This window comes from Scyliorhinus canicula, chromosome 11 (assembly GCF_902713615.1).
Source record: "Scyliorhinus canicula chromosome 11, sScyCan1.1, whole genome shotgun sequence".
Taxonomy (NCBI): Eukaryota; Metazoa; Chordata; class Chondrichthyes; order Carcharhiniformes; family Scyliorhinidae; genus Scyliorhinus; species Scyliorhinus canicula.
Window position 1 is genome coordinate 104636231 of NC_052156.1, and position 27842 is coordinate 104664072.

At 47.7% G+C, this 27842-nt stretch overlaps 1 protein-coding gene across 1 annotated transcript in view; it reads right to left on the minus strand.

Moving 5' to 3' along the window:
• LOC119973781 (plexin-C1-like) overlaps positions 1–27842 on the minus strand; it is a 102725-nt gene that overhangs the window by 32119 nt on the left and 42764 nt on the right. The window contains exons 4-7 of the mRNA XM_038812205.1: positions 23410–23510; positions 15807–15939; positions 5931–6099; positions 461–569 (exon numbers count right to left, since the gene is read on the minus strand). Coding sequence (XP_038668133.1) covers positions 461–569; positions 5931–6099; positions 15807–15939; positions 23410–23510 — 512 coding nt within the window. The remainder of the gene's footprint in view (positions 1–460; positions 570–5930; positions 6100–15806; positions 15940–23409; positions 23511–27842) is intronic.

The window sequence follows — 27842 nt, forward strand, 5'->3', positions numbered from 1 at the left end:
TCGTCTGAACAATTAAATTCAAGGACATGAAGAGAGGAGATTTGGTAGTGAGAATTCAGTAATGACAATGTAGATGATATAATAACAACGCAAAACTGAAGGCAAACAGAAATCACTTAAAATACATTAGGTAAAGACATGGAAGGGGGTGTAGACGAAGGGTCTGGCACATATAGGATTAATGTGGGACTGAGTATCACTGCCCACAGTGATGTAAAAGAGCACATGATCCATACCCAGGGTTAGTCTAATGTAGGACAGAGTTGTGTGTACCAGCAAGTATGGAGACAGCTCCGAGCTTGTCAAGTAGTTCTCAGAGTCAATAATGGCTTAGCTAAGTATCATTACAAAGGCCTACAAAACTGTAACCAACAGTCGAAGACAAAATCTTTCCCATTCTACTTTGCATGCCAAACAAAACCGAAGGTTGTAAATTATGTAAATAAGGTGCAAAACTTACGTAGCATTATTAAACCGAGCTTCCGCAATCTTATAACAGTTATGGATCGTAAACTGGGTGGTGTAATTCAAAGATCCAGATTCAATTAATATCTCTATGGTAACTGGGTCTACAAGAAACAGACAAGAAACACATGTTAAAGTAATCTCATATTGCAATTCTAAGGGCTGATTTTAACTCCAGGTGGATAGATTGTGAGATTGGGGGAAAACCATGCTTTAAACCAAAGCCTGATTTAACACCCAGATTGTCATAATATACACCAATATATCATGGTGCAGACACACACTGATGGACAGACATAGGGACCAATCAACATGCGCAAACACCGCAGCCAATCACCAGTTAGAATACACACACTATAAAGGCAGAGGGCACCATGGTTCCTGCTCATTCTGGGTGCTGCCCCTGAGTGTAACAAGAACTCATCCAGCCCAGCACAGACTTACAACACATGCTGAGAGAATCAACTGGTTCGGACAAGGCTTAGGTCTCTAGTTTAAGTTAGCATCAGTTAGACCCCCGGTCATCGTGTGTTAGTTAGTTAGAAGTAGTTAATAAAATTGAGTTGAACCTTCATCAGTGTTGGAAGTGTCTGTTCATCTCTCAAGTCTACACTAGCCAACACTTCACAGACCTCATTCACGTTTTGAATAATAATAATCTTTATTGTCATAAGTAGGCTTACATTAACACTGCAATGAAGTTACTCTGAAAGGCCCCTAGCCACCACATTCCGGTGCCTGTTCACAGGGGGAGAATTCAGAATGTTCAATTCACCTAACAGCACATCTTTTGGGACTTGTGGGAGGAAACTGCAGCATCCGTAAGAAACCCGCGCAGACACAGGGAGAACATGCAGACTCTGCACAGTGACCTAAGTCGTGAAATAAACCTGGGGCCCTGGCGCTGTGAAGCAACAGTGCTAACCACTGTGCTACCATGCAAAACCGGTGGGAGTGACACAAGAACAGGAAATCAGTCGGGAGAAGGGAATACACAAGGTGAATTAGGGGAACGGGAAGAGAGGATCGAGGACCAAGATGATGGGAGGGAAATCCTGTTGGTCGGGGGAGTGAGTCCTCAAGGTGTTGTTGAGTCAGGAGGGTAATTCCTGCTCCCCGAGACCACAGAAACCTGGCCTTCCCCTGCCTCCATGCTGTGCTGAAGGGTTCAAGGTTGCTCAGGCCTCCCTGGCACCAGGCAGCAACAGGTTTTGACCATCTCATTTTAATTAGGTGCTCGCCTGCCTTCGGTGGGCAACCTCTGTGCTGTCAAAATCTTATGTAGTTAAAATTGCGAAAAGTGTTGGCCGCCATTCCAGAACTGGATATACAGCAGCTGATTTTAGGGGAGGCTTTCAGTTGTGTTCTGGATCCAAAGTTTGGCCACTCCAACCACAGATCACTGGTCTCTTCGGGGATGGCAAAGGTGTTCATGTAATTTATGGAAGTCACAGGAGGGGCTGATCTGTAGCGGTTTACGCACTTAGGGGGGGTTAAGGAGTTTTCTTTTTTTCGCAGGTATGCAAGGTGTATTGCGTCTGGATTTTTTTGTTATGGGTAGGACCTTGTTACCTGGGGTAAAGAATGATGAGTATTTAGCGGTGGCTATTTCCGACCATGCGCTGCATCGGATGGATTTAAAGCAGGGGGGGGGGACCAGGCACAGTGCACAGGTTGGAGGCTGGACGTGGGATTGTTATCGGATCTGGGATTTTGTGCGTAAATATCAGGGACCATAAAGAACTATGATGAATGGAATGAAAACAGATGATCTCTCCGTCCATGGTGTGGGAGGCATTAAAGGCGGTAATTAAAGGGGAGATTATCATAGAATAGAATTTACAGTGCAGAAGGAGGCCATTCGGCCCATCGAGTCTGCATTGGCTCCTGGAAAGAGCACCCTACCCAAGGTCAACACCTCCACCCTATCCCCATAACCCAGTAACCCCACCCAACACTAAGGGCAATTTTGGACACTAAGGGCAATTTAACATGGCCAATCCACCTAACCTGCACATCTTTGGACTGTGGGAGGAAACCGGAGCACCCGGAGGAAACCCACGCACACACGGGGAGGATGTACAGACTCCGCACAGACAGTGACCCAGCCGGATTCGAACCTGGGACCCTGGAGCTGTGAAGCAATTGTGCCATCCACAATGCTACCGTGCGGCCCTCTCGTACAAGTCATATATCGATCGGGAGAACAGGAAATCATTCTGGGTGTGGATAAGGAGTATGTGAGTGATCCAACACCGGAGCTCTTGGCGCGCAGGAAGAAGCTGCAAATGTAATATGACCACGGGCTGGGTGGTGTGACAGCTGCAGCGCTTAAAGGGGGTGGTTTATGAATACAGGGAGAAGGCTAGTCGCCTGATTGCTCATCAGTTAAAGTGGCAAGAGGCTGTTAGGGAGATTATGCAGGAGCGGGAGCCGAGCAGTGGGTTGGTCTCTATCCCGGAGAAAATTAACGAAGCGTTTCGTTCCTACTATGAGGGGCTTTACAGGTCGGAATTTGGCAGAGGATGAGCGGGGGATGGTTGTGTTCTTGGAAGGCTTGGAGTTTCCTCAGCTGGGGGATGAGTTGCGGGAGACATCGGCGACGCCGATGGAATTGGAAGAGGACCGTAGTGCTCTGGGTAAAATGCAGACAGAGAAGGCGCCAGGGCCTGATGGGTTCCCAGTAGAATTTTACAAGAAGTTTGAGGATCAACTGGGCCCATTGTTGCTGGGGATGTTTAACAACTCAATGGCGTGGAGGTACCTCCCAGAGATGTTGAAGCAGGCGCCCACCTCCTTCCTTCTGAACAAGAACAAGGGCCCCATAGAGTGTGGGTCGTAGCACCCAATGTCTCTGCTTAATATGGATGCAAAACCTTTGGCTAAAATCCTAGCCTTGAGCTGGACCCCTGCCTCCCAGAGGTAGTGTGGGGAAGACCAGATGGGGTTTGTAAAGAGCAGAAAGCTGTCGCCCAACATGAGACGGGAATTAATATAGTTCTTACACCAGCAGTGGAGCTAGAACCGGAGATCATCCTGTCTCTACACGCTGAAAAGGAGTCAAATGGAGCAATTTGTTCCTGGATCTGGAGAGGTTTGGGATTAGGCCTGGGTTTGCATCATGGTTTCCGTTGTTAGTGTACAAAGGAACACTATGAATTTGGGGTCATTCGGGCTGCACAGGGGAATGAGGCAGGGATGTCCTGTCTCCTCTGTTGTTCGTGTTAGCAATCAAACCACTAGCAAATTTTTTGAGGGCCACGGACAAGTGGAGAGGAATTGTGAGGGGTGGAGTAGAGCAGACGACCTTTTGCTGTGATGTACATAGGAATCCAGGTTCAGTTATGGGGAGATAATGAATATTGAAGAGGTTTGGTTCCTTTTCAGGATGTAAACTGAATGTTGGGAAGAGTGAATATTTTGCGGTTAGCCCTCTATTGGGGGGTGGGGGGGGGGGGGGAGGAGAGTTTGTGATGGGTTGGGGGGCTGTCATTGTGTCTGGTGGGAACCAGTTTTCGCTATTTGGGGGTTCAGGTGTCCCGGGACTGAGCTCAACTTTGCCAATTGAATTCTACAATCTTGGCAAGCAGAGTTAAAGCGGACTTGCAGAGATGGGACAACATTCCTGGCAGGCCTAGTTCAATCTATTAAGATGACTATTTTGCCGCGACTTGTGCTCATATTTCAATTGCTCCCAGTTTTTTTTGCCAAAGTAATTTTTTCTGGAGATGGAGCGGGTCATAATGGGCGGGAGAATTCTTCGGTTCGGAGAGGGGTCTGCAGAGGGAAAGGCAGGTTGGGGGGCCTAATTGGTTGTATTATTGGGAACCCAATGTGGAGAAGGCATTGGGGTGGTTTTGGGAGTAGGTTGTTAGTTGGATACGGATGAAGTCAGGGTCATGTAAAGGGTCAGACCGGGTGGCGCTGGTGTGCAGTTTTCTCGAGCGAAGTTTTTGTAAATCTGGTAGTCGACTCAACGTTAACAATATGATGGGAACTCTGTCAGCATTTTCAGCTGACAGCGGTATCAAGTTGGGCCCCAATCTATACGAACAATTTGTTTGAGTCGGCGAGATTGGATGTCACATTCAGGGGGTGGGAAGGTAGAGGGCTGGAGAGGGTGAGGGTCCTGTTTTTGGAAGGGTGGTCTGCGAGTTGGGAGGAGTTGAAGGAGAAAGCAGGGCTTGGGCGACGGACATGTTCAGATATTTCCAGGTGCAAGACTTTGTTTGGTGGGCATTTCCAACTTTCTCGGAGGCACTGCTTTCTACTTTGCTGTAAAGGATATTCTTGTGTATGGGGTCGGAGGAGGGCAGCACATCTCGGATATATAGGCGTCTCATGGGGAAGAGCAGGCTTCGGTGGATGAGGTGAAGGCCAGGTGCGAGAAGGAGCTAGGATCCATTTTGGATGACTAGGTGTGGAGTAAGTCTCTCTGTAGGGTGAATGCTACGTCATCCTGTGCAAGGTTGAGCTTGATACAGCTAAAAGGTGGTGATTGGGGCGCACCTCACCAGGGCCAGGATGAGTTGGTCTTTTGAGGAGGTCGAGGATAAGTGTGAGGGATGCTCGAGAGGGCCTCCTCATCATACACACATGTTCTGATCCTGTACCTAGCTGGTGGGTTTTTGGAGGTCCTGGTTCAGCACTGAATGTGGACTTAGAGCCCTGACCGTTAGTCGCTGTATTTGGCGTGTCGGATCAGCCGGAGCTGAGGTCTGGGGCAGATGCTTTGCCATTCGCATTGCTGTTGGCCAGGTGATGTATATTGCTGAGCTGGAGGCACACGGTGCCACCCAGTGTAGTAGCATAGCTGGGTGATTTGATGGAATTCTTGTACCTCGGGAAGGTCAAGATCATGGTGATTGATGGGTTCTATCGTAGATGGCAGCTGTTTATCTTGCACTTTAATGATCTGGTCATTGTTAGCTCTTAGTGGGGAGGAGCAGGGATTGTTTGGGTTGAGTTTCAGTTACTGGGGTTCCTGTTACTCTAGTTGTTTGTAATTTTTGATGTGTTGGTGCAGTTCTGTTTTGTAATTTGTTGATATAAATTGTTAAATGTTTTGATAAAAATATATACTTTTTTTAAAAAAGTGCTGGAAAGTGTTCTGGATGTGGCACAAAGCGCCCACACCACCATTATTTTAACTAGCTAGACACCTCAGTTTTGCTGCACGGTCTGGGTTAACACCTGACTTCAGTTACACCAGGGAATAGCATTATTCTGCGGGTTTGAAGATACCATTGACTGGGAATCCAGTTATTAAACTGTGATTTTGGCACATCAAACATAAAGTTTTCATCATGAAACAAAGAGAAGCTCCCTCTATATCTCCAGTCATTCTATAAAAAATCCTAAATGATGTCTGGTTTACGAGGATTATCAGCATTTCACCAACTGGAGGATTTCCCAAACCCGAGCAATCCAGTTGAAGGTGAATGTCCCGTGTGATTATCTGGTACCTGGTTGGTTTTTGAGCTGAGTGTAGATATTGTTGGACACCTGGCAGGAACACTTGGTTTTGTAGCTGGCTGTGCAAATGACTTCATTGTTTCTGGCAATCCTCAGCGTACAAGTTGTATTTTCATTCATGAAATTGCTGAGCTTCCCTCTTCCTTCTACCGTAAAGAGCTAGAAGGTGATGTTTGACATGAAAATACAATCACAAAATAAATCCATAGGATTAGGGCATTGCAACAACATCAACTTGCAATATTATATCTCCTTTACTTGAAATTGCACAAGGATTATAACACGGAAATAGTCCAATTGTCCAACTGTTCTATGATCGTGTTTACATTTCATGCTAAAGCTCCTCCAACCTTTCTTCATCTAACCCCATCAACATATCCTTCTATTATCTGTTCTCCTTCATGTGTTTATTTAGCTGACTCTTAATTGCATCAATGTTAATTGCCTCAACTACTCCATGGCTAGAATTGTATTCTCCCCCACCACAGCCCCCACCTCTCTGGGGACATATTCACAGATTTTGTGGAATTGGGGGCGTGGAGGAGAAAATGGGGGAAATGCCAGTCACCTATCCACCACATACTGGGAATTTACACATTGGGAAAACATCAGGCAGTCTGCCTGTCCGTGGCCTTAAGTGACCAATTAATAGCCACTGAAGGCTTACCTCTGACCACCACTCAGATTTACCCTCGATAGATGCAAGAGCCAAGTGTCCAGGCTGCCAGGTAAAGCCTTGCAGCCTTGATATTGTTTAGATGGAACCTGCCCTCAAATGCCACAGAAGGTAGTTTCCCCACACTCCATTTTTCCACTTTGCTTTGGGGCACCTGGTCTCCACCCCAATCGCCAACCCTGCCTTTAGATTCTGGTCCATGGCATCTATTCCACAGGTATTGCAGGTGGTGCCAGCTGTGACTAGGTGGAGATGGAAGTCTTGTCCTGAGACAATTAATGGCCTAACTTGGCCTGTCTGGCCAAGCACAGGTGGGCTTATCCCTGACATTTTATCTGAGAGAGAAGGGTCACCAGCTCCTCGTAAAATTCCAGTCCATGTGCTGGCAAGTTCCACTTTATAAAAGCTCTTTGGTTAAATAGGTTATTGGAACTTCCGATGGGATTGATTGAGGGCTGCCTTATATTTAAAGCTATCAGTTTTAATCTCTCCAAACAAGTGTGGGGGGGGGGGAAATCAGCCAGGGGGGATAACCTTTAGGTGGGTTAAAGGTGACTTCAGCTCATACATGCTCATAATAGGCCATCTCACCAGAACTAAGTTCACCCTCCAAATTAAGTTACCTGCCAGTGAGAATTTACAACGCTCAATTTTACGATTGTACGTAAGTGGCATGCTCCTGGGTAGGAAATGCTGTGCCCAAGGCTGGACATGGGAGGCAGGCTGTACAGGGAAGTGGGTGAGAGGGTTGGGAGAAGAGATAATGTATGGGGGGGGGGGGAAGTAGAGGAAGAGACTGTCTAGAAGGGAGGTGAACTGGTGAGAGGAGGGTACAATCACAGAGGGGAAGTAGGACATGGTTAAGTGACATTTCCGAGATGAGAGTTTGGTAGGCGAAGATCTCATGGCGGAGTGGTGGGAGCTTGGATGCCATAGAGGGGCACTGGAATGATACCTCGTTTCACAGGACAGGGCAGGATCATGAGGACGGTAATAGGTGTTGACTCTGAGCGGAGGGAGTGCATGAGGAGGTGGATCATAATAGGGTACAGGGTAATATGGGGAGGTTCAAAGGTGACAGAGGTGATAGGAATGGTGATTATAGGGGAAGCAAGGTTGATGGGGGGAGGTTGGTCAGTGACAGAGGGAGAGTAGAAGGCGATGGACCGAGTATGGAAAGTAACGTGCACTATTTTGAAATATGACCTTGACTACACTGTTAGTCAGCAAGTGAGATCCCTCAAACTGGAAGGAGGGTCTTTTAGGGTGGGTGGAGTTGAAGTCCAGCACAAGTGGCTGTGGTTGCTCACATCTGTCAACTTCTCCAGTATGAACTGTGGCAGCAAGGGCTCTGGAGGAGGAATGGGGTACCCTGGCCTACAATGAGTTAATGGCTCTCTGGGTACATCTTGGGCGGGATTCTCTGATCCTGAGGCTAAGTGTTGACGCCGTCGTAAACGCCCTCGCGCTTCCGGACGGCGTCAACATGGCCTCAGGAGCAGCGATTCTGATCCTGACAGCCACTACAGCTGCCGATCCCGGTATCAGATAGGCGCTGTGGGTCTGCGCAAGCACAGTGGGGCTGGTGCCAACACGCACATGCACAGTGGGACCGGCGCGATTGCCGCGCATCCGCGGTGGGTCCCTTCTCCACGCCGGCACCAACGCAACATGGTGTAGGGCTACAGGGGCCGACGCGGAACAAAGGAGGCCCCCAGCCCGAGAGGCCGGCCTGCCGATTAGTAGGCCCCGATCATTGGCCAGGCCACAGCGGAGGACCCCCGGCCCCCGGGGTTGGACCCCCCTCTCCCCCCACCAGGCCACCCACGAGGATGTAGAGCGGGCCCCGACCGGCACTGCGTCTGCGCCAATTCTCCGCCCTCCGGAGAATCGCGTCCCGGCGCCGGAGCGATGTGGCGTGATTCACGCAGCCCTCGGAGATTCTACGACCCGCCGCATAGTGTCAGGATCTCCAACTCCTGGAGGTAACGGTGGGGCAGGCAACTTCCTGCCTGTCCCACCACGAGATTCACCATGGTCCTCATGGATGCATAATTAATGAGTTCAATAGCAGAAGATCACGCATATTCAGCCGTCCCACTGTCCAGCTAGAATCACATTTACTTTCTTGCCTGTCACAGAACTTAAGACTCCAGAATGCAAGATTCCATCCATCTTCTCTATATTTACCCTGCCAAATCCCTTTCATGTCTCTAGTGGCGACCTCTTAATCATTTATAAAAAATATCGGCAAGTAAAATCAATAACAACCCCAAATCTTTTACAAATACATAAAGGGCAAGAATACATAAATAAGCAAAAATCATTAACAATTAAAGATCAAAAAGAGAATGTGTGTGTGAAGTGTTATGAATCTGCCTGGAGACAGTATTCAAAGAGCCTTAATTGGTATGCGTCTCTCTCGGTAATGGGTTTAGAATGGCAGTTTAGATAATAATTGGGAAGGCCCATGAGATATACATATGTTCAGGTATAGTCAAGGAGGTTGATAGGGGCAGACAGCTGAATACAGAGAAGGCATAATCAAAGAACAACAAAGGTATAACTGCCCAGACCCTGAGAAGCCAGGAGGAGGCAGTTACCAACTAGCAGTCTCAGAAAGCAGATAAGCCAGTTTCCAGCCACCAAGCCTGAAGGCCACGTTTACAGCAAACAAGGTACTACATCTAAGAGCCAAGGCAGTGCAGAAAACCTTTGTAACAGCAGTTTTAAAAAATCTTCACTGGACCAAGAAAAAGATGGTTCCCAGATTTGAGTATATCGATGTAGAGCTGGTTATTAAATTTGGAATGAGAGTAGAGTAGTCCTGTCTGTGTGTATTTGCCATTTCTTTCCTATAATTAATAGCCGTATATAATTGTTACCTGACTACTGGCCTATTTATTCTCACTGGGGTTTCGCTTATCAAAGCTCCGAAACATAGGACTTGGCTCCTCACTCTGCAACTGGATCCTCGACTTTCTGACCCACAGACCACAATCCGTAAGAATAAACACCTCCTCCATGATATTCTTCAATACCAGGGTCCCACAAGGCTACGTACTTAGCCCCCTACTATACTCCCTGTATACACACACAACTGCATGGCAAAATTTGGTTCCAACTCCATCTACGAGTTTGCTGACGATACGACTATAGTGGGTTGGACCTCGAACAACGATGAGTCAGAATACAGGAGGGAGACAGAGAAACTTGTGGAGTGGTGCAACGACAACAATCTATCCCTCAATGCCAGCAAAACTAAAGAGCTGGACATTGACTTCAGGAAGCAAAGTACTGTACACACCCCTGTCTGTATCAACGGGACCGAGGTGGAGATGGTTAGCAGCTTCAAATTCCATGGGGTGGTAATCACCAAAAATCTGTTCTGGTTCATCCACGTTGACGCTACTACCAAGAAAGCACAACAACGCCTATACTTCCTCATGAAACTAAGCAAATTTGGCATGTCCACAGCCTAGTCCATCACACGAACCTGACTCTAACTACACCTCCCGCTGCCTGGAGAAAGCGGACAGCATAATCAAAGACCCCTCCCACCCAGCTTACTCTCTCTTCCAACCTCCTCCATCAGGCAGGAGATACAAAAGTCTGAGAACACACACGAACAGATTCAAAAACAGCTCCTTCCCTGCTGTTACCAGACTCCTAAACGGCCCTCTTATGGACTGACCTGATTAATACTGCACTCCTGAATGCTTCATACGATGCTGATGTCTATGTATTTACCTTGTGCTGCCCTATTATGTATTTTCTTTGTATTTTATTTTATTATCGTGTACTAAATGATCTGTTTGAGCTTTTCGCAGAAAAATACTTTTCACTGTACCTCGGTACACGTGGCAATAAACAAATCCAATCCAATCCAATTTGTAACTGATCTTCTCACAAAATCAAAACTATACCCCCCACAATCTGCGGTTCCAAGTTGGGATACACTCGCAGATAACATCAGCGTGCTTTGTGACAGGAGGCAGAAGACATTGGCATGAACACTTTATAGCTGTCTTCAAGAAGGAATGGACAATGCAGATGCTGAAGTTGCGGAGGAAAGTGAAATATTGGATGAGACAAACATAGTGATGGAAGAAATGCTCAGAGCTTTAGCATATTAGGAAATGGATAAATCACTAGGTCCCAATTAAATGTAACCCAGGCTGTGAGGAGAAGCAAAGAAGGAAATAGCTGAGATTCTGACCATCATTTTTCATCTTATTTGTCTACAGGCAAATCGAGAACTGCTAACGTTTTACCGTTATTTAAAAAGGGAGAAAAGGATACACCAAGTAATTATGGGCTGCTAGGTCAGCCAAGTGATATACAAAAATGTCCAAGAACACAACTTAAAAGGATACAAATTAAATTGAGGACAAATATGTTAATGAAAGGTCACGTCTGACTAACTTGTTTCAATGTTTGAGGAGGCAACATGGAGAGTTAAAGTCTACGTGGATTTAATTAAGACCTTTGACAAGGTCCCATAGTCAAACTGGCCAGAAAAGGAAATGACTCACGGGGTCAAAGGGAAAATGGCAAGTTGGATCTACGATTTGGCTTCGTAGCAGGTACCAGAGGATAATGGTCGATGAGAGATAATCTTCTAAAAAATCTTTCCAATTAAGGGACCATTTAGCGTGACCAATCCACCTACTCGCATAGCCTTGGGTTGTGTGGTGATAACCACACAGACATAGGGAGAATGTGCAAATTCCACACGGACAATGACCCGGGGCCAGGATCGAATCTAGTTCCTCGGCTCTGTGGGGCAGCAGTGCAAACCACTGCACCACTGTATAGCTGGGAGATATTCCTACAATCAACAATCACTATCCATAGTTCAAAACTACAGCATAGAACATAGAACAGTACAGCACAGAATAGGCCCTTCGGCCCTCGATGTTGTGCCGAGCAATGATCACCCTACTCAAACCCACGTATCCACCCTATACCCGTAACCCAACAACCCCCCCCCCCCCCCCCCCCCCAACCTTACTTTTTTAGGACACTACGGGCAATTTAGCATGGCCAATCCACCTAACCCGCACATCTTTGGACTGTGGGAGGAAACCGGAGCACCCGGAGGAAACCCACGCACACACGGGGAGGACGTGCAGACTCCGCACAGACAGTGACCCAGCCGGGAATCGAACCTGGGACCCTGGAGCTGTGAAGCATTTAGGCTAACCACCATGCTACCGTGCTGCCAAATCAAATGTGACTGTCATATCAGGAGATATTAAATTGGTTAGGATTATATTAATTGGAATTTAGAAGAGTGGAAGGGGATCTCATAGAAATTTATAAAATTCTAACAGTATTAGACAGGGTACATTCAGAAAGAATGTTCCCAATGGTGGGGGAGTCCAGAACTAGGGGTTAAGTTTAAGGATAAGGGTAAACCTTTTAGGACTGAGGTGAGGAGAAATGTATTCACCCAGAGAGTGGTGAACCTGTGGAATTCACTACCATAGAAAGTAGTTGAGGCCAAAATGTTGTGGAATTTCAAGAAGGAATTAGATATAGCTCTTGGGGCTAAAGGGCCTTTGCCTGTCCCAGTGCTACCCCAGTGGTTCCAGCATGTTATCACTGTCAATATTTTCAAGGCTAGCCCAGAGGCAGGATGTGCATTTGATGAGCCATCGCCATGAGGATCTGCTGCCATTAAGGGCAAAGGGTGGCCCAGTTGCCAACTCACGAGAGGGCCAAGGTTGCACATGAGTTCTGCAGCAGAGGATTCAGATGATGACTTTGATGGGCGACGTTCCAGAAGAAGGCTCATGGGTATGCACAACAAAATGCTTTGTGTTCAGGGGGGTCTGTCAGAAAGTCAGTGGTCAATGTCAAGGAGCACGGAAAAGGCTGACAGCAGCTTGGCATAGGACTTTGCACAGAGTTTGGAGTAGAATCTTCCCAGTGCGGAAAAAGTGGCCAACTCCATTAACACACTGCATGTATGTAAAAGTTCACAAAGCAACCTGAACTCTGAACTGCAACACTGCTACAGTGTAGGTACTCAAGTACCTGCAGATTTCATCATGTAAGTATCACTGAAGACCTGAACATAGAACATTACAGCGCAGTACAGGCCCTTCGGCCCACGATGTTGCACCGTCCTGTGAAACCCTTCTAAAGTCCCTCTACACTATTCACTTATCGTCCATATGCCGATCCAATGACCATTTGAATGCATTTAGTGTTGGCGAGTCCACTACTGTTGCAGGCAGGGCATTCCACGCCCTTACTACTCTCTGAGTAAAGAACCTACCTCTGACACCTGTCCTATATCTATCTCCCCTCAATTTAAAGCTATGTCCCCTCGTGCTGGACATCACCATCCGAGGAAAAAGGCTCTCGATGTCCACCCTATCTAATCCTCTGATCATCTTGTATGCCTCAATTAAGTCCCCTCTTAACCTTCTTCTCTCTAACAAAAACAGCCTCAAGTCCTTCAGCCTTTCCTCATATGATCTTCCGTCCATACCAGGCAACATTCTTGTAAATCTCCTCTGTACCCTTTCTAATGCTTCCACATCCTTCCTATAATGTGGCGACCAGAACTGCACACAATACTCCAAATGTGGCCGCACCAGAGTTTTGTACAACTGCAACATGACCTCATGGCTCCGAAACTCAATTCCTCTACCAATAAAAGCTAACACACCGTATGCCTTCTTAACAACCCTCTCAACCTGGGTGGCAACTTTCAGGGATCTATGGACATGGACACCGAGATCTCTCTGCTCGTCCACACTACCAAGAATCTTACCATTAGCCCAGTACTCTGCCTTTCTGTTTTTCCTTCCAAAATGAATCACCTCACACTTTTCTGCATTAAACTCCATTTGCCACCTGTCAGCCCAGCTCTACAGCTTATCTATGTCCCTCTGTAACTTGTAACATCCTTCTGCACTGTCCACAACTCCACCGACTTTAGTGTCATCTGCAAATTTACTCACCCATCCTTCTACGCCCTCCTCCAGGTCATTTATAAAAATGACAAACAGCAATGCCCCAAAACAGATCCTTGTGGCACACCACTAGTAACTGGACACCAGTCAGAGCATTTCCCATCAACCACCACTCTTTGTTTTCTATCAACTAGCCAATTTCTGATCCAAACTGCTAAATCACCCTGAATCCCATGCCTCTGTATTTTCTGCAATAGCCTACCGTGGGGAACCTGATCAAACGCTTTACTGAAATCCATATACACCACATCAACTGCTTTACCCTCATCCACCTGTTTGGTCACCTTCTCGAAGAACTCAATGAGGTTTGTGAGGCACGACCTACCCTTCACAAAACCATGTTGACTATCTCTAATCAAATTATTCCTTTCCAGATGATTATACATCCTATCTCTTATAAACCTTTCCAAGACTTTTCCCACAACAGAAGTAAGGCTCACTGGTCTATAGTTACCGGGGTTATCTCTACTCCCCTTCTTGTACAAGGGGACAACATTTGCTATCCTCCAGTCCTCTGGTACTATTCCTGTAGACAAAGATGACTTAAAGATCAAAGCCAAAGGCTCAGCAATCTCCTCCCTAGCTTCCCAGAGAATCCTAGGATAAATCCCATCCGGCCCAGTGGACTTATCTATTTTCACACTTTCCAGAATCGCTAACACCACCTCCTTATGTACCGCAAACCCTTCTAGTCTAGTAGCCTGTATCTCAGTATTCTCCTCAACAACTTTGTCTTTTTCCTGTGTGAATACTGACGAAAAATACTCATTTAGCACCTCTCCTATCTCCTCGGACTCTACGCACAACTTCCCACTACTGTCCTTGACTGGCCCTACTCTTACCTTAGTCATTCTTTTATTCCTGACATACCTATAGAACGCTTTAGGGTTATCCTTGATCCTACCTGCCAAAGACTTCTCATGTCCTCGCTTGGCTCTTCTTAGCTCTCTCTTTAGAGCCTTCCTAGCTAACTTGTAACTCTCAAGGGACCCAACTGAACCATCACGTCTCATCTTCACATAAGCCTCCTTCTTCCTCTTAACAAGTGATTCAACTGCTTTAGTAACCCATGGTTCCCTCACTCGACCACTACCTCCCTGCCTAACAGGTACATACTTATCAAGGACACGCAGTAGCTGTTCCTTGAACATGCTCCACATTTACATTGTGTCCATCCCCTGCAGTTTTCCTCTCCAGGTGATGCAAGATGTAAGTCTTGCCTCATCGCATCATAATTGCCTTTCCCCCAGCAATAACTCTTGCCCTGTGGTTTATACCTATCCCTTTCCATCGCTAAAGTAAACGTAATCGAATTGTGGTCACTATCACCAAAATGCTCACCTACCTCCAAATCTAACACCTGTCCTGGTTCATTACCCAGTACCAAATCCAATACGGCCTCGCCTCTTGTTGGCCTATCTACATACTGCATCAGGAAACCCTCCTGCACACATTGGACAAAAACGGATCCATCTAAAGTACTCGAACTATGGTGTTTCCAGTCAATATTTGGAAACCCATATCACATTTTTAAAAATACTTGGGTATGCACTTGAAGTGCGTTAACCTACTGACTACATACCAAGGGCTGGAAAGTGGGATTAGGCTGGACGGAATCCCGACAGTGGAGGAGGCCATTCGGCCCACAGAGTTTGCACTGACCCTCCAAAAGAACAGCCTACCAGGGCCCATTGCCCCGCCCTATTTCTGTCACCCCACATAACCGACACATATTTTTGGACACCAAAGGATAATTTAGCATGTCCAATCAACCTAACCTACATATCTTTGGACTGTGTGAGGAGCACCTGGAGGAAACCCACACAGACACAGGGAGAACATGCAAACTCCATACAGACATTCACGCAAGGCCTGAATCGAACCTGGTCCCTTGCACTGTGAGGCAACAGTGCTCGCCACCGTGCCACAGTAGCTCTTTCATTTTAGTCAGTAGGGTTACAATACGCCAAATGGCCTCAAACTATGTAAAAGCCTGTTCACTCTTTCCTGATGGGTAAAGCCTCTCAATTTGCTATCATCCTTGTAATTCTTTTTGTACCTTCTCCAGTGCCTCAATATCTTTTATATAATGTGGAGGCCAGAAATGAGCACAGTATGATCTATCAATGTTTTATACGAGCATAACATTGTCAAATTTCCCACTATGTTATTTCCAAATTTAAGATATTTTGGAGCATTACCTTTACGTTCTTGAAGGAATCATCTATCGCCATAGGGATAATGGTCACTTCTGGGCAGTTGTTGATTTTTTCTTTGATGGCAATCCAGTAAACTGGATTAGTTGAGTTTCCACATTCATTAGCAAAGGAACACCTTTAAAATATGAGTTTTACACATAGTACCGATTGGGAGTTATATATTATTCATAGCTGAAAGTCTGTAATGTCCAAAACACTGAACATTGGATAAATTCTTAATATGCAAGTTAGAAACAAGTTAAATTTACGTTCTTGTCAAAACGGTGTTTGCATTTCAACATGTAGCACATCGCAGATGGGTTTACTCCTCCCTCTATAACCACACTCTTGAGGTGAACCCAAGGTTATCTGGTCTGACATCTCTCTGCCATCCAGAGGTACATCAGAACAGGATGATTCAATCCCTCAAGCATGTTCCACCCCTCACAATCTTTAGTTAGCAAAAATCCGTCAATCTCAGTTTTAAAATAAATAATTGATCTAGAATTGGTAGAAGCGAGTTCTGAACATCTATCATCCTTTCTGTGCCGGTGTTTGTCTACTTCACAGCTGAAAGGCCAGGTTCCAATTTGTTGACTATATCTCCTTGTCCAGAGTACCCAATTATTTTTTTCCAATTAAGGGGCAATTTAGCGTGGCCAATTCACCTAGCCTGCACAACCTTTTGGGTTGTGGGGTGAGACCCACACAGACACGGGGAGAATATGCAAACTCCATATGGACAGTGACTCGGGGCCGGACTTGAACCGGGATCCTTGGCGCTGTGAGGCAGCAGTGCGAACCACTTGGCCACCATGCTGCCCAGCAGGGCACGCATTCCATGATGGTGATGCCATTCCATAGAATCATAGAATTTACAGTGCAGAAGGAGGCCATTTGGTCCATCGAGATTGCACCAGCCCTTGGAAAGTGCACCCTGCATAAGCCCACACTTCCACCCGATCCCCGTAACACTACCTAACCTTTTTTTCGACACTAAGGGCAATTTAGCATGATCAATCCACCTAACCTGCACATCTTTGGACTGTGGGAGGAACCCGGTGGAAACCAATCTATGCTATCATGCTGCCCATGGTTCAACTCATGACCGTCATGGCTGAGTACATGAGCTCCATTGTGCAGGGCTTTGCCTGCATGCCGCATGCACTAGTGGGAATCCAAGAGTGTCAGAGACAGAGGACAGCGGAACATTTGGATCTCATTACAACTGTTGCTCTACCCCATGGAAGTGCCCAGGCACCCTGGGCAACCAAAGGGAAGAGTACGTAGGAGCACAACCCAAGGTTTTTCACCCAGGAGACACTGAGGGTGTCCAGCACATCTGAAACCCCCTCCCTCTGAGTGACATACCTCCAGCCCAACACACAGCAAGGAGGGCAGCACTGCAACACCCATGCTACCCGAAAACAGGCCCAGACCCTCAAGGCCCCGGCCGCCAGGGGCAGCCGCCAAGGTCATCTCAGGCAACAGGGCGTTGAAGTCAGCAGGCCGCCTCAACGTCACCTGTGAATCCTGAGGATACATCTATGCATAGTGGGAGGGAGAGGAAGGCCATGAAAAGATAGTCACATAGTGGGCATCACCATCACCAGTGTAATAACAAGTTTGTATTAAAAAATGATGTTGAACACCCATAGCACCATGTTCCCCCTGAAATATTGATTCTGCACCATGCCCGTGAATGGTGCGACGATCATGATGACCTCTGGTGGGGGGGGGGGGGGGGGGGGGGGGGGGATTGCTGGGATCTCTGAAAGTCCCAAGATGTAGCTGTCATGGACGTTCCTCAGGAAACGTGTACACACCAGCATAATGCGCATGGTGTTGTTGCACACAATCTGGATGATGAGGGAGTGGAATTCATTGGGGGTTAGAAAGAGGGCCCCATGTTGCCATCGGGAATGCAAGGTCAGGCGGGCGCAGTCGGTAACACCCTGCACCTTGGGCAGGCAAGCTATGCGGATGAAGCCAATGGTCCTGGCGTCCTGGCTCACCCTGTCCTGGTCAAAGTTGATGTACAGGTGAGGCCTCACAAATAATTCATCCATCTACCTCCCTTATGCATTTACGCACAGCAGCCTGGGAGATCCCACAGAAGTCACCTGTGCAGCCCGAAAACGAGCTGCACGTTGATATTGCTGCTACTGCTCCACAGCTATCAATAGAACTGCCAGCTCCACTGGCTGCATGATCCTGTCGAACCACAAACTGAAAGGAAGAGAAGATAAAAGTGAGCAATGGGGAGTTCCGACAATGCCCCGATCTACAACCCTCTCAGGGTCCATCCATTCATATCCCTCTGTGTGAGCGCCTTTCCAATGAGCCTCACTCCCTCCCCTCTGACACAATTGCCATCCCAGTTACCCCTCTCAATTCCGCCTGAATGAAGTGTCTCGACCTTGACAATTTCAGTGTGACCCCCACAAGGATGAGGGTAGTTGAATGCATTTATAAACCACGTTCTAACCTCACGAGGGAACGAGACGCTGCCACCTGTCGTGTCCTGAATGGGATGACTAACGGGCGCTGTAAATTCTGTCTGTCCCCACCTTCCCCATTGTGTGGGGAGACTGCTCCTGCATCACCTGCCATCACGTAGCTAGTAACCACTGCTAATTGCCAGTGACACTCACATCCCCTAAATAACAGCACGGTAGCACAGTGGTTAGCACTGTTGTTTCACAGCGTCAGGGTCTCGGGTTCGATTCCCGGTTCGACCACTGTGCGGAGTCTGCACGTTCTCCCTGTGTCTCTGTGGGTTTTCTCCGGGTGCTCTGGTTTCCTCCCACAAGTCCCGAAAGACATGCTGTTAGGTGATTTGGACATTCTGAATTCTCCCTCTGTGTACCCGAACAGGTGCCAGAATGTGGCGACTAGGGGCTTTTCACAATATCTTCATTGCAGTGTTAATGTAAGTCTACTTGTGACAATAAAGATTATTATTATTAATTTTTTTTAAAGTATCCTGTTCTACCATTTTAGGTCCAAAGTAGATAACCTCACATTTGCCCACATTGAAATTCATTTCTCATGATTCTGTCCAATCATTTCATCAGTCAATATCCGTTTGTAATGCTATACTTTAATTTATATTGTTCACAATGTCTCGCATCTTTGCTTCAGCAGCAAATTTGGATATCTAGCTTTCAATTTAATCACCTAAGCCATTGATAAATATGATGAATGGCTGAACCCAACACAAGTTCCCTTGGGATACTATTAGGTATATCTTGCTGAGTAGAGTCATAGAGGTTTACAGTGTGAAAACAGGCCCTTCGGCCCAACTTGTCCATGCCACCCAGTTTTTACCACTAAGCTAGTCCCAATTGGCCACATTTGGCCCAATAGAGTACTTGCTCACTATCCTTACTCTCTATCTGAAAATGAAAATCGCTTATTGTCACGAGTAGGCTTCAATGAAGTTACTGTAAAAAGCCCCTAGTCGCCACATTCTGGCGCCTGTCCGGGGAGGCTGGTACGGGAATCGAACCGTGCTGTTGGCCTGCTTGGTCTGCTTTAAAAGCCAGCAATTTAGCCGAGTGAGCTAAACCAGCCCCTCTCCTTCAGTTCAGCCAATTTCTTAGCCAGGTCAATAATTTGCCTTCAATCAATGGACTTTAACTTTAGCTAACAGCTAAACAATGAGCTGAGGATAGTAATGAGTGACTGTATTGAATCATTTTTGGAAGTCCATATAAAGTATATCTATAGACGTTCCCCTATCCACTATTTCAGTCACCTGTTCAAAATATGCAACCTTCAGACATTGCCTTTCCCGTACAAATCCATGCTGTCTCTCTCTGATTAGGTGACAATTTGGGGTTTGTAATATGCTGTAATACTGTCCTTATAACTGGTTCATTGGGCAGTGAGAGTCCACTGTTCTGGAAAATGTTCCCACAACCGAATTAGACAAGGCAAGCCCCCCCCCCCCCCCCCCCCCCCCCCCCCCCGTCCGGTAATAGTAGCTTAATTGAAAATCTTGAGGCAGTTTCACCAACACTTCGGCTTGGGGGCAGGGTCAAGGGAAATGCCGATTCGGGGCGACCACAGATTTGAGCCAGGGAAATGGGATGGAAGTTTTCGGAAATGGGAAGAGAAGGGGATTAAGACGCTAAAAGATTTGTTTCTTTGGGGTCAGTTTGCAGGATTGAGGGAGATGGAAGCAAAGTATGGGCTGGAGCAGGGAGAAATGTTTAGATACATGCAGGTTCGAGATTTTGCCAGGAAAGAGATACCGAGCTTCCCGGAGGAAGCGGCCTCCACATTGCTGGAAGGGGTGCTGACGACAATGGGGCTGGAGAAGGGGGTAGTGTCAGTGGTGTACGGAGCTATTTTGGACGAGGATAAGGCACCACTGGAAGGGATCAAATCAAAGTGGAGGAAGAGTTGGGAGAGGTTATAGAAGAGGAGGTCTGGTGTGAGGTGCTCCGGAGAGTAAATGCCTCCATCTCATGTGCGAGGTTGGGGCTTATACAGCTGAAGGTGGTATACAGAGCACATCACACGAGGGTGAGGATGAGCCGATTCTTTGAAGGAGTAGAAAATGTGTGTGGGGGGGGGGGGGGGGGGGCGCTAATCGTGTTCATATGTGTTGGTCCTGTCCAAAGCTAGAGGATTACTGGAAGGAAGGAGGTTTTTAGGGTAATTTCCAAGGTGGTGCACGTGGAACTGGACCCAGGTCCCCGGGAGGCCATATTCCGGGTGTCGGACCAGCCAGGGTTGGAAACGGGTTTGGAGGCAGATATCGTAGCCTTCGCCTCGTTGATCGCCCGAAGGCGGATCCTGCAGGGATGGAGAGCGGCCTCTCCACCCTGTGCCCTGGCGTGGCGGGGGGACTTGTTGGAATACTTGACCCTTGAGAAGGTTAAGTTTGAACTGAGGGGAAGCTCGGAGGGGTTCTACAAGCCATGGGCATTATTTATTATGCACTTTCAGGAACTAGATAACATCGAATATTAGTTGAGGTGGGTGGGTGGGAGAGTTGTGTATATTAAGGATGATTATGGGCAATTCCTGATTCCTTTTTGTCACTTGTTTATGTAAACATGCGGGCTGATGTTTGGGGGTTGTTGGGAGGATGGGATCGTTGTTATTATGGGGATTGACATATCTGTTGCTGATTATTGTTGGTGGGTGTAAATTCGGGAGAAAATGTGAAAAAGGAGGAGAATAAAAATATTTTTTTTAAAAAGACAAGGCAAGTCCACAACGAAGGAGAAAATGTTTAGAAAATGGCCCATAAATTAGTCTGGGCCCAGCCTTGATGATGTGCGACAAGCGCTCACCCAAACCGAGAGGCTCAATGTAGTAATCCACAGGAGGCAGCAGTTCCGTCAACACACCAATATTTATTTGCAATAACGATATTACAGGAGCAGCTACAAACAGTGCTGCTAGCAGTCCAGTCAACTTAAGACTGGCTCACAAAGCCTACACAGGTGCTTATATGGGCCCCCTCAATGAGCTATCATTGAGGGAGCTCATACTCCAATTGGCCAACCAATAAAGCCAATTGAAGTTCATTACGCTCAAGAATGACGAAAATTAGTCCTCAGGCCTTATCATTTATCTTGGCTCAAGTTGTTGTCACTGGTTGCAGCTCCACGGATTGCGGATGACTGCGCAATGTTCAGCACCATTTGCGACTTCTTAGATAATGAAGTCCATGACCAAATGCAGCAAGACCTGGACAATATCCAGGCTTGTGCTGACAAGAGCCAAGTTACATTTGTGCCACACAAGTGCCAGGCAATGACCATTTCCTACAAGAGAGGATCTAACCATCGCCCCTTGACATTCAATGGCATTATCATCACTGAATCCCCGACAATCAACGTCCTGGGGGTTACTTTTAAATTGGACAAGCCACATTAATACTGTAGCTACCAGGGCAGGTCAAAGGCTAGCAATCCTACAGTGAGTAACTCACCTCCTGACACTCCCCCTCCCCCCAAAAGCCTGTCCACCATTTACAAGGCATAAGTCAGGAGTGTAATGGAATACTCTCCACTTGGCTGGATGAGTGCACCTCCAACAACACTCAAGAATCTTGACACCATCCAGGACAAAGCAGCCCGCTTGACTGCTCCTCCTTCCACAAACATTCAAACCTTCTACCACCGACGAACAATGGCAACCATGTGTACCATTTATAAGATGCACTGCAGTAACTCACCAAGGCTCCTTAGACAGTACCTACCAAATCCACGACCACTACCATCTAGAAGGACAAGAGCAGCAGATACCTGGGAACCCCACCATCTGGAGGTACCCCGCCAAGTCACTCACCACCCAGACTATATCACCGTTCCTTCACTGTCGTTGGGGCAACATCATGAAACTCTCTCCCTAACAGCACAGTGGGTGTACCTACACCTCAAGGACTGCAGCGGTTCAAAAAGGCAACTCACCACCACCTTCTGTAGGGCAACTAGGGATGGGCAATAAATGCTGGCCTAACCAGTGGCACCCACATCCTGTAAATGAAATTTTTAAAAACAATCCGCTTTTCTAATGTTAAGACCTGGGAGGGAAGTTGGTTTGGACTATGACAAGGGGTGGATCAGTCCTGTGGAGTTATACATGCTCTCCTGCTTCTCGTGACTCCACAGGAAGATATAAAATCAAAGTAAATGTTATAACCCACACGAGACCTACGGGGTTGAAGCAATCAGTCTCCTGATGAATCTTGCCGAATAAGAGCTCCCCCACCAAGGCGGCGGTGAGCCCTAGATCACTCATGGTTAAGTTCTGTACAAAGTTGGCATGGTATGGAACCGACAAGAATCTGGAATCGTAAATACTAGAGTATTATAATAAACCAAGTTTTCTTTCTACTCAATCGGTTCAGACTCATTTGTCAGCTACAAACATAAGGTTAGCGTAAAACATCAACTGGGCCACCAACATGGTAGGAAACCTGTGGTTATGCACTCGTCTAAATGTGTCTCCAATTCATTCCCCCCCCCCCCCCCCCCCCCAACTATGTGGTCAATCATTAGTGGCCCAGCAACTCATCAAATTGTACAAATCTTTTCCATTCAGGAGGCCAATAAACACAACCTCATTCACATTCCAAGAACATAAAGAGTTTTTAAAAAATGTAAAACGGGTGAAAGAGAAAATTTATAATGAATTGTCGAATTCCAATAAAAGAATATGTGTAGAACTAAAATTATTTACTGTCTGCCTGTGGACAATTTTTTAAGTATAATAATAATGTATGTTTAACAAAAGCCAAATATTTAACAAATCAAAAAACTATTTTTAAAGCAGACAGCAAGTATGAATAATACGTTAGAAGCAGTTTGCATGAATTGGAAATTCCAGTGAACCCAAATCATTTGTTATTTTGAGAAATGGAAGAAAGGTTTGACAGATGGCAAATACAGTGGAGTCCAAATATCAGCTGTGGAATCCAGTCTAAAGAGGATGGGCTTTTGGAGCCAAATAGATTAACTCTGTTCACAAAATATTTTGTTCTTATTGTTACAAATTGGAGCAAACCAATGATGGATGGAGACAGCAGAGTATTGTAAGTCAGTCAGTTCTACTAGTAACTTTCTATGTTATAGAAACAGACCTTTTATTCAGCATACACCAACCACAGTATGGATCCTTTGCAGACAAGCAATCGGTGCACAACTTGTATTTGGCACAGGAAGCCACCTTTATCCTTCTCACCTACAAACACAAGAACATGGCAACTTTAGGACACCCTTCACTCACACAAGGATTCTGTTCATTTGCATGTGTCACCAAATTCAGTCTTGCTACAGCAGAGATAATGTCACAACTTGGACAGGAAACTGATTGACGGGCAGAAAATGCAGGCTTAATGGGTATTTCTCGGAGCAGAGAAGGGTTGGAAGTGGGATTTGCAAGGATCAGTGCTAGATTTTAATGTTCAGCAAGTTAGGCATAATGGGCGCAATCTCTAAATTTGCTGATGTTACAAACATAGGCCCTTTGAGGTGGACAAAGATACTTCAGGAAGACAGCCAAGTTCATGTAATGGGCAGCCTGATATCAAATACAATTTCATTGGAGTGACTTTATTATATTGTACGATGCCAGATCAATTATTGACAGCATCAAAAGATTCCAAGATACGGTTTTGGAGGAACAAACAGGAGGAAAAAAAAATTGCAAAAGTCACTAATCTGTTCATTTGAAAACAGGATGCAGATTGAGTGAAGATATTAAAGGAGAGAAAGAGAGACTGCGATCTAGAGAGAAAATCAGAAAATATAAACACTAACATAAAAGTAAAATACTGATGCTGGAAATATGAGATGAATCGGTACGGTCTGAAATAGGTGGAAAGCAGGAGTGATTAAATGAAAAAAGGGAGGATTGTGCAAGACAAAAAAAGAGTCGTATTGGGACAAGTGAAGAAACAGAAGAGATGCCTGAAGAAATCTGGCAACTTTAGTTGCAATCGGGTTCCGGCGCAGAGAAGTGGCGTGAACCACTCCGGCATCGGGCCGCCCCAAAGGTGTCGAATCCTCCGCACCTTCAGGGGTGAGGCCCGCCCCGGAGTGGTTCGCGCCCTGCCAGCCAGCGGGAAAGAGGCTTGGCGCTACGCCAACTGGCGCCGAAGAGCCTCCACCGGCCGGCGCGGGACGTCAGCGTGTGCTGGCGTCATCCCCGCACATGCGCAGAGGGCTTCGTTTCTGCACCGGCAATAGCAGACCGCTACAGCCGCCGGTGCAGAAGAATCGAGTGACCCCATGGTCCAGGTCCGCCCACAGATCGGTGGGCCCCAATCACGGGCCAGGCCACCGTAGGGGCACCTCCCGGGGCCAGATCCCCCCCCCACCCACCGAGAACTCCGGAGGCCGCCCGCACTGCCAGGTCCCACCGGTAAGGACCTACTGCAGTTTACGCTGGCGAGACTGGCAAAGAACAGGCGCGATTTCGGTCCATCGCGGGCCGGAGAATTCAGGTGGCCCCGGGGCCCATTGAGTTCCGCCGGTTCCCGCCATTCTCCGAGGCGGGCGGCGCCATTCACGCCGGGGCGATTTTTGAGGGGGGCCGGAGAATTCGGAGGACGGCGGGGGCGGGATTCACGCCGACCCCCGGCGATTCCCCAACCCGGCCGGGGGGGGGGGGGTCGGAGGGGTCGGAGAATCCTGCCCCAGAGTAGGGGTGGAGTGGAGAATTAAAATGACAGGCAACTGGAAGCTCAGGGTAATGTTTGCACTGAATGGAGGTATTCCACAAAATGATCACCCAGTGTGTATTTAGTCTCCCCAATGTAAGGGGAATTGCACTGTGAATAGGAAAACACAATTTATGAAAGTTAAAGGAGTAAATGTAAATTGTTGTTCAACCCAGGAAATTCAAAAATTCTTTCACTGGATGTGGTTGTCATTGGCCAGCAACTGGTGCCCATCCCAAACTGCCCTTCACAGGGCAGTTAAGACTCACCCATCCTGCTGTGAATCTGGAGTGTAGGTCGGGCCAGATAAGGATTGCAGATTTCCCTGAAGGGCATTTGTGAGCCAGATGAGTTTTTACAACCATTGAGGATAGTTTTAAAGTCACCATGACTGAGACTAGGGCCAGGATTGTCTGGTCCCATCTACGGCATACATCGTCGTGGACAGGACAAAAAATTTGCAGAAAAGCCAATCGTCAATTCATTTTTGGTCGGTCTCCAAATGTTCCTATCTCACCTATTGGGAGCTATAAAATAAATGGCAGAACCATCAGGAGCATAAATACACAGAGAGATCTGGCGTGCAGGTCCACAGATCCTTAAAAGTGGCAGCACAGGTGGAAATGGTGGTAAAGAAAGCATAATGCATGCTTGCCTTCATCGGACGGGATGTCGAGTGTAAAAGTTTGCAAATTATGTTACAGTTAGATAGAATGTTGGTTAGGCCACATTTGGAATGTGGGGCGGGATTCACCCCTACCCGGCGGGGCGGGGGGTCCCGGCAAGACAGAGTGGCGTGAACCACTCAGGCGCCGGGCCGCCCCAAAGGTGCGGGATCCTCCGCACCTTCAGGAGCTAGGCCTGCCCGAGTGGTTGGTGCCTCGCCGGCCGGCGGCAAAAGGGCTTGGCGCCACGCCAACTGGCGGCAAAGGGCCTCCGCCGGCCGGCGCATGCGCAGGAGCACCAGCGCATGCTGGCATCATCTCCGTGCATATACAGAGGGATTCGCTTGCGCACCGGGAATGACGGAGGACCACAGCCTCCGGTGCGGAAGGATAGAGTGCCCCCACGGCACAGGCCCGCCCGCGGATCGGTGGGCCTCGATCGTGGGCCAGGCCACCGTGGGGGCACCTCCCGGGGCCAGATCCCCCCCGCGGCCCCACCCCCCAAGAACCCCGGAGCCCGCCCGACCGCGCCGCAAGGTCCCGCCGGTAAGAGACCTACTTCAATTTACGCCGGCGGGACCGGCAACAGACAGGGGGACTTCGGCCCAATGCGGGCCTGAGATTTCGGGCAGCCCCGGTGCCCATTGAATCGCGCCCGACCCCGCCATTTTCCAAGGCAGGCGGCGCGGAGGACGGCGGGAGTGGGATTTACGCCGACCCCCGCCGATTCTTCCACCCGGTGGGGGGTTGGAGAATCCCGCCCATTGTGTCTATTTCTGGTCGCCACACTACCAGAAGGACGTGGAGGTTTTGGAGAGTACAGATAAGATTTACCAGGATGTTGCCTGGTATAGAGGGTATTAGTTATGAGATTGAATAAACTGGGATTATTCTCCCTAGAGACGGAGGCTGAGGGGCGACCTGATAGAAGTTTATAAAATTATGAGGGGTATAGATAGGGTAAACAGCTGGAGGCTTTTTCCCAGGGTGGAAATGACAATTACAAGGGGGCACAAGTTCAAGGTGAGGGGGGATAGGTTCAGTGGAGATGTGCGAGTGGAGTATTTTTACACAGAGGGTGGTGGTGGCCTGGAATGCACTGCCAAGTGTGGTTGAGGCAGATACATTAGCAACCTTTAAGACTTTTCTGGATAGGCAAATGAACAGACAGGGTATAGAAGGATACAGGCAGTTGGTCTAGATAGGGCACATGATCGGCACAGGCTGAGTTCCTGTGCTGTATTGTTCTATGTTCTTTGAAATGTGGTCAGTGGGAGGGATGAGTCAGTGTATATGGTAATAAAAACTCGTGTGGCAGGTCCTCCGGGTAGGACCCGTTGGATCCTCACCTCTGCGGCATGCGCCAACCTCTGCATTGGTGACCGCGCTGTCGCCAGCCACCTTGTCACCTCCCAGACCTGTTCCTGAAAGGTCAAAAGGATTCTTATGTTGGGAACTCCTCCACCAGTCTGGGTCCTCTCCCAGCGATTGTGGGAGAGCTTTTCCTGCGGAGACACATAGAGGGCATCGCTAACCCCATGCATGGGGAGGGAGTGCATGGTGTAAAGGAAGGGTTGGGTGGGGGGGGGGGGGGGGGGGGGTTGAAGGGAGGGTTGTGGGTGGATGCTCGTGTGGGGATGGAGAGGTCTGGGGGGGGGGGGGGGGGGGATTGATGCCAACTCCCCCATGCTGCCTGGTGTCAGTCATTTACCTTCTTGTGGCACTGGAGACCAGTCCTCCTGGTCACGATTCCCGAGCTGAAGGTCACTGTCACTTTGCCCCAAGTGGCCCTGGCTGACCTGTGGCTCACCCTCCGGGACCCTTAGGGGAACAGGACATCCCTCCTGGCCTCCACCGTTTTCCATAATGCTCAACACCCATTCCATTTCTATCAGCATCTCACTGTGTAAGCCCAGAGATAAAACACCTGTACTTTTACCTCTGCCCTTTCAAACCTTCATGACCGTAATTATTTCTTGTTGCTGCTGCTAAGCATTGATGAGCAGATTATATCTGTGTCCCTTAATAGCACTGTCGATGATGCCATCCTTCATTTTGATGATGGAGAGCAGATTTGTAATTGCTTGATTGGATTTGTTCTGCTTGATAATGTGAGGGGATTTGTAATTGATAGGGCAGACTCAGTAATGTTTACATACTACAGCATGTTTCTCAGCATGATAATAC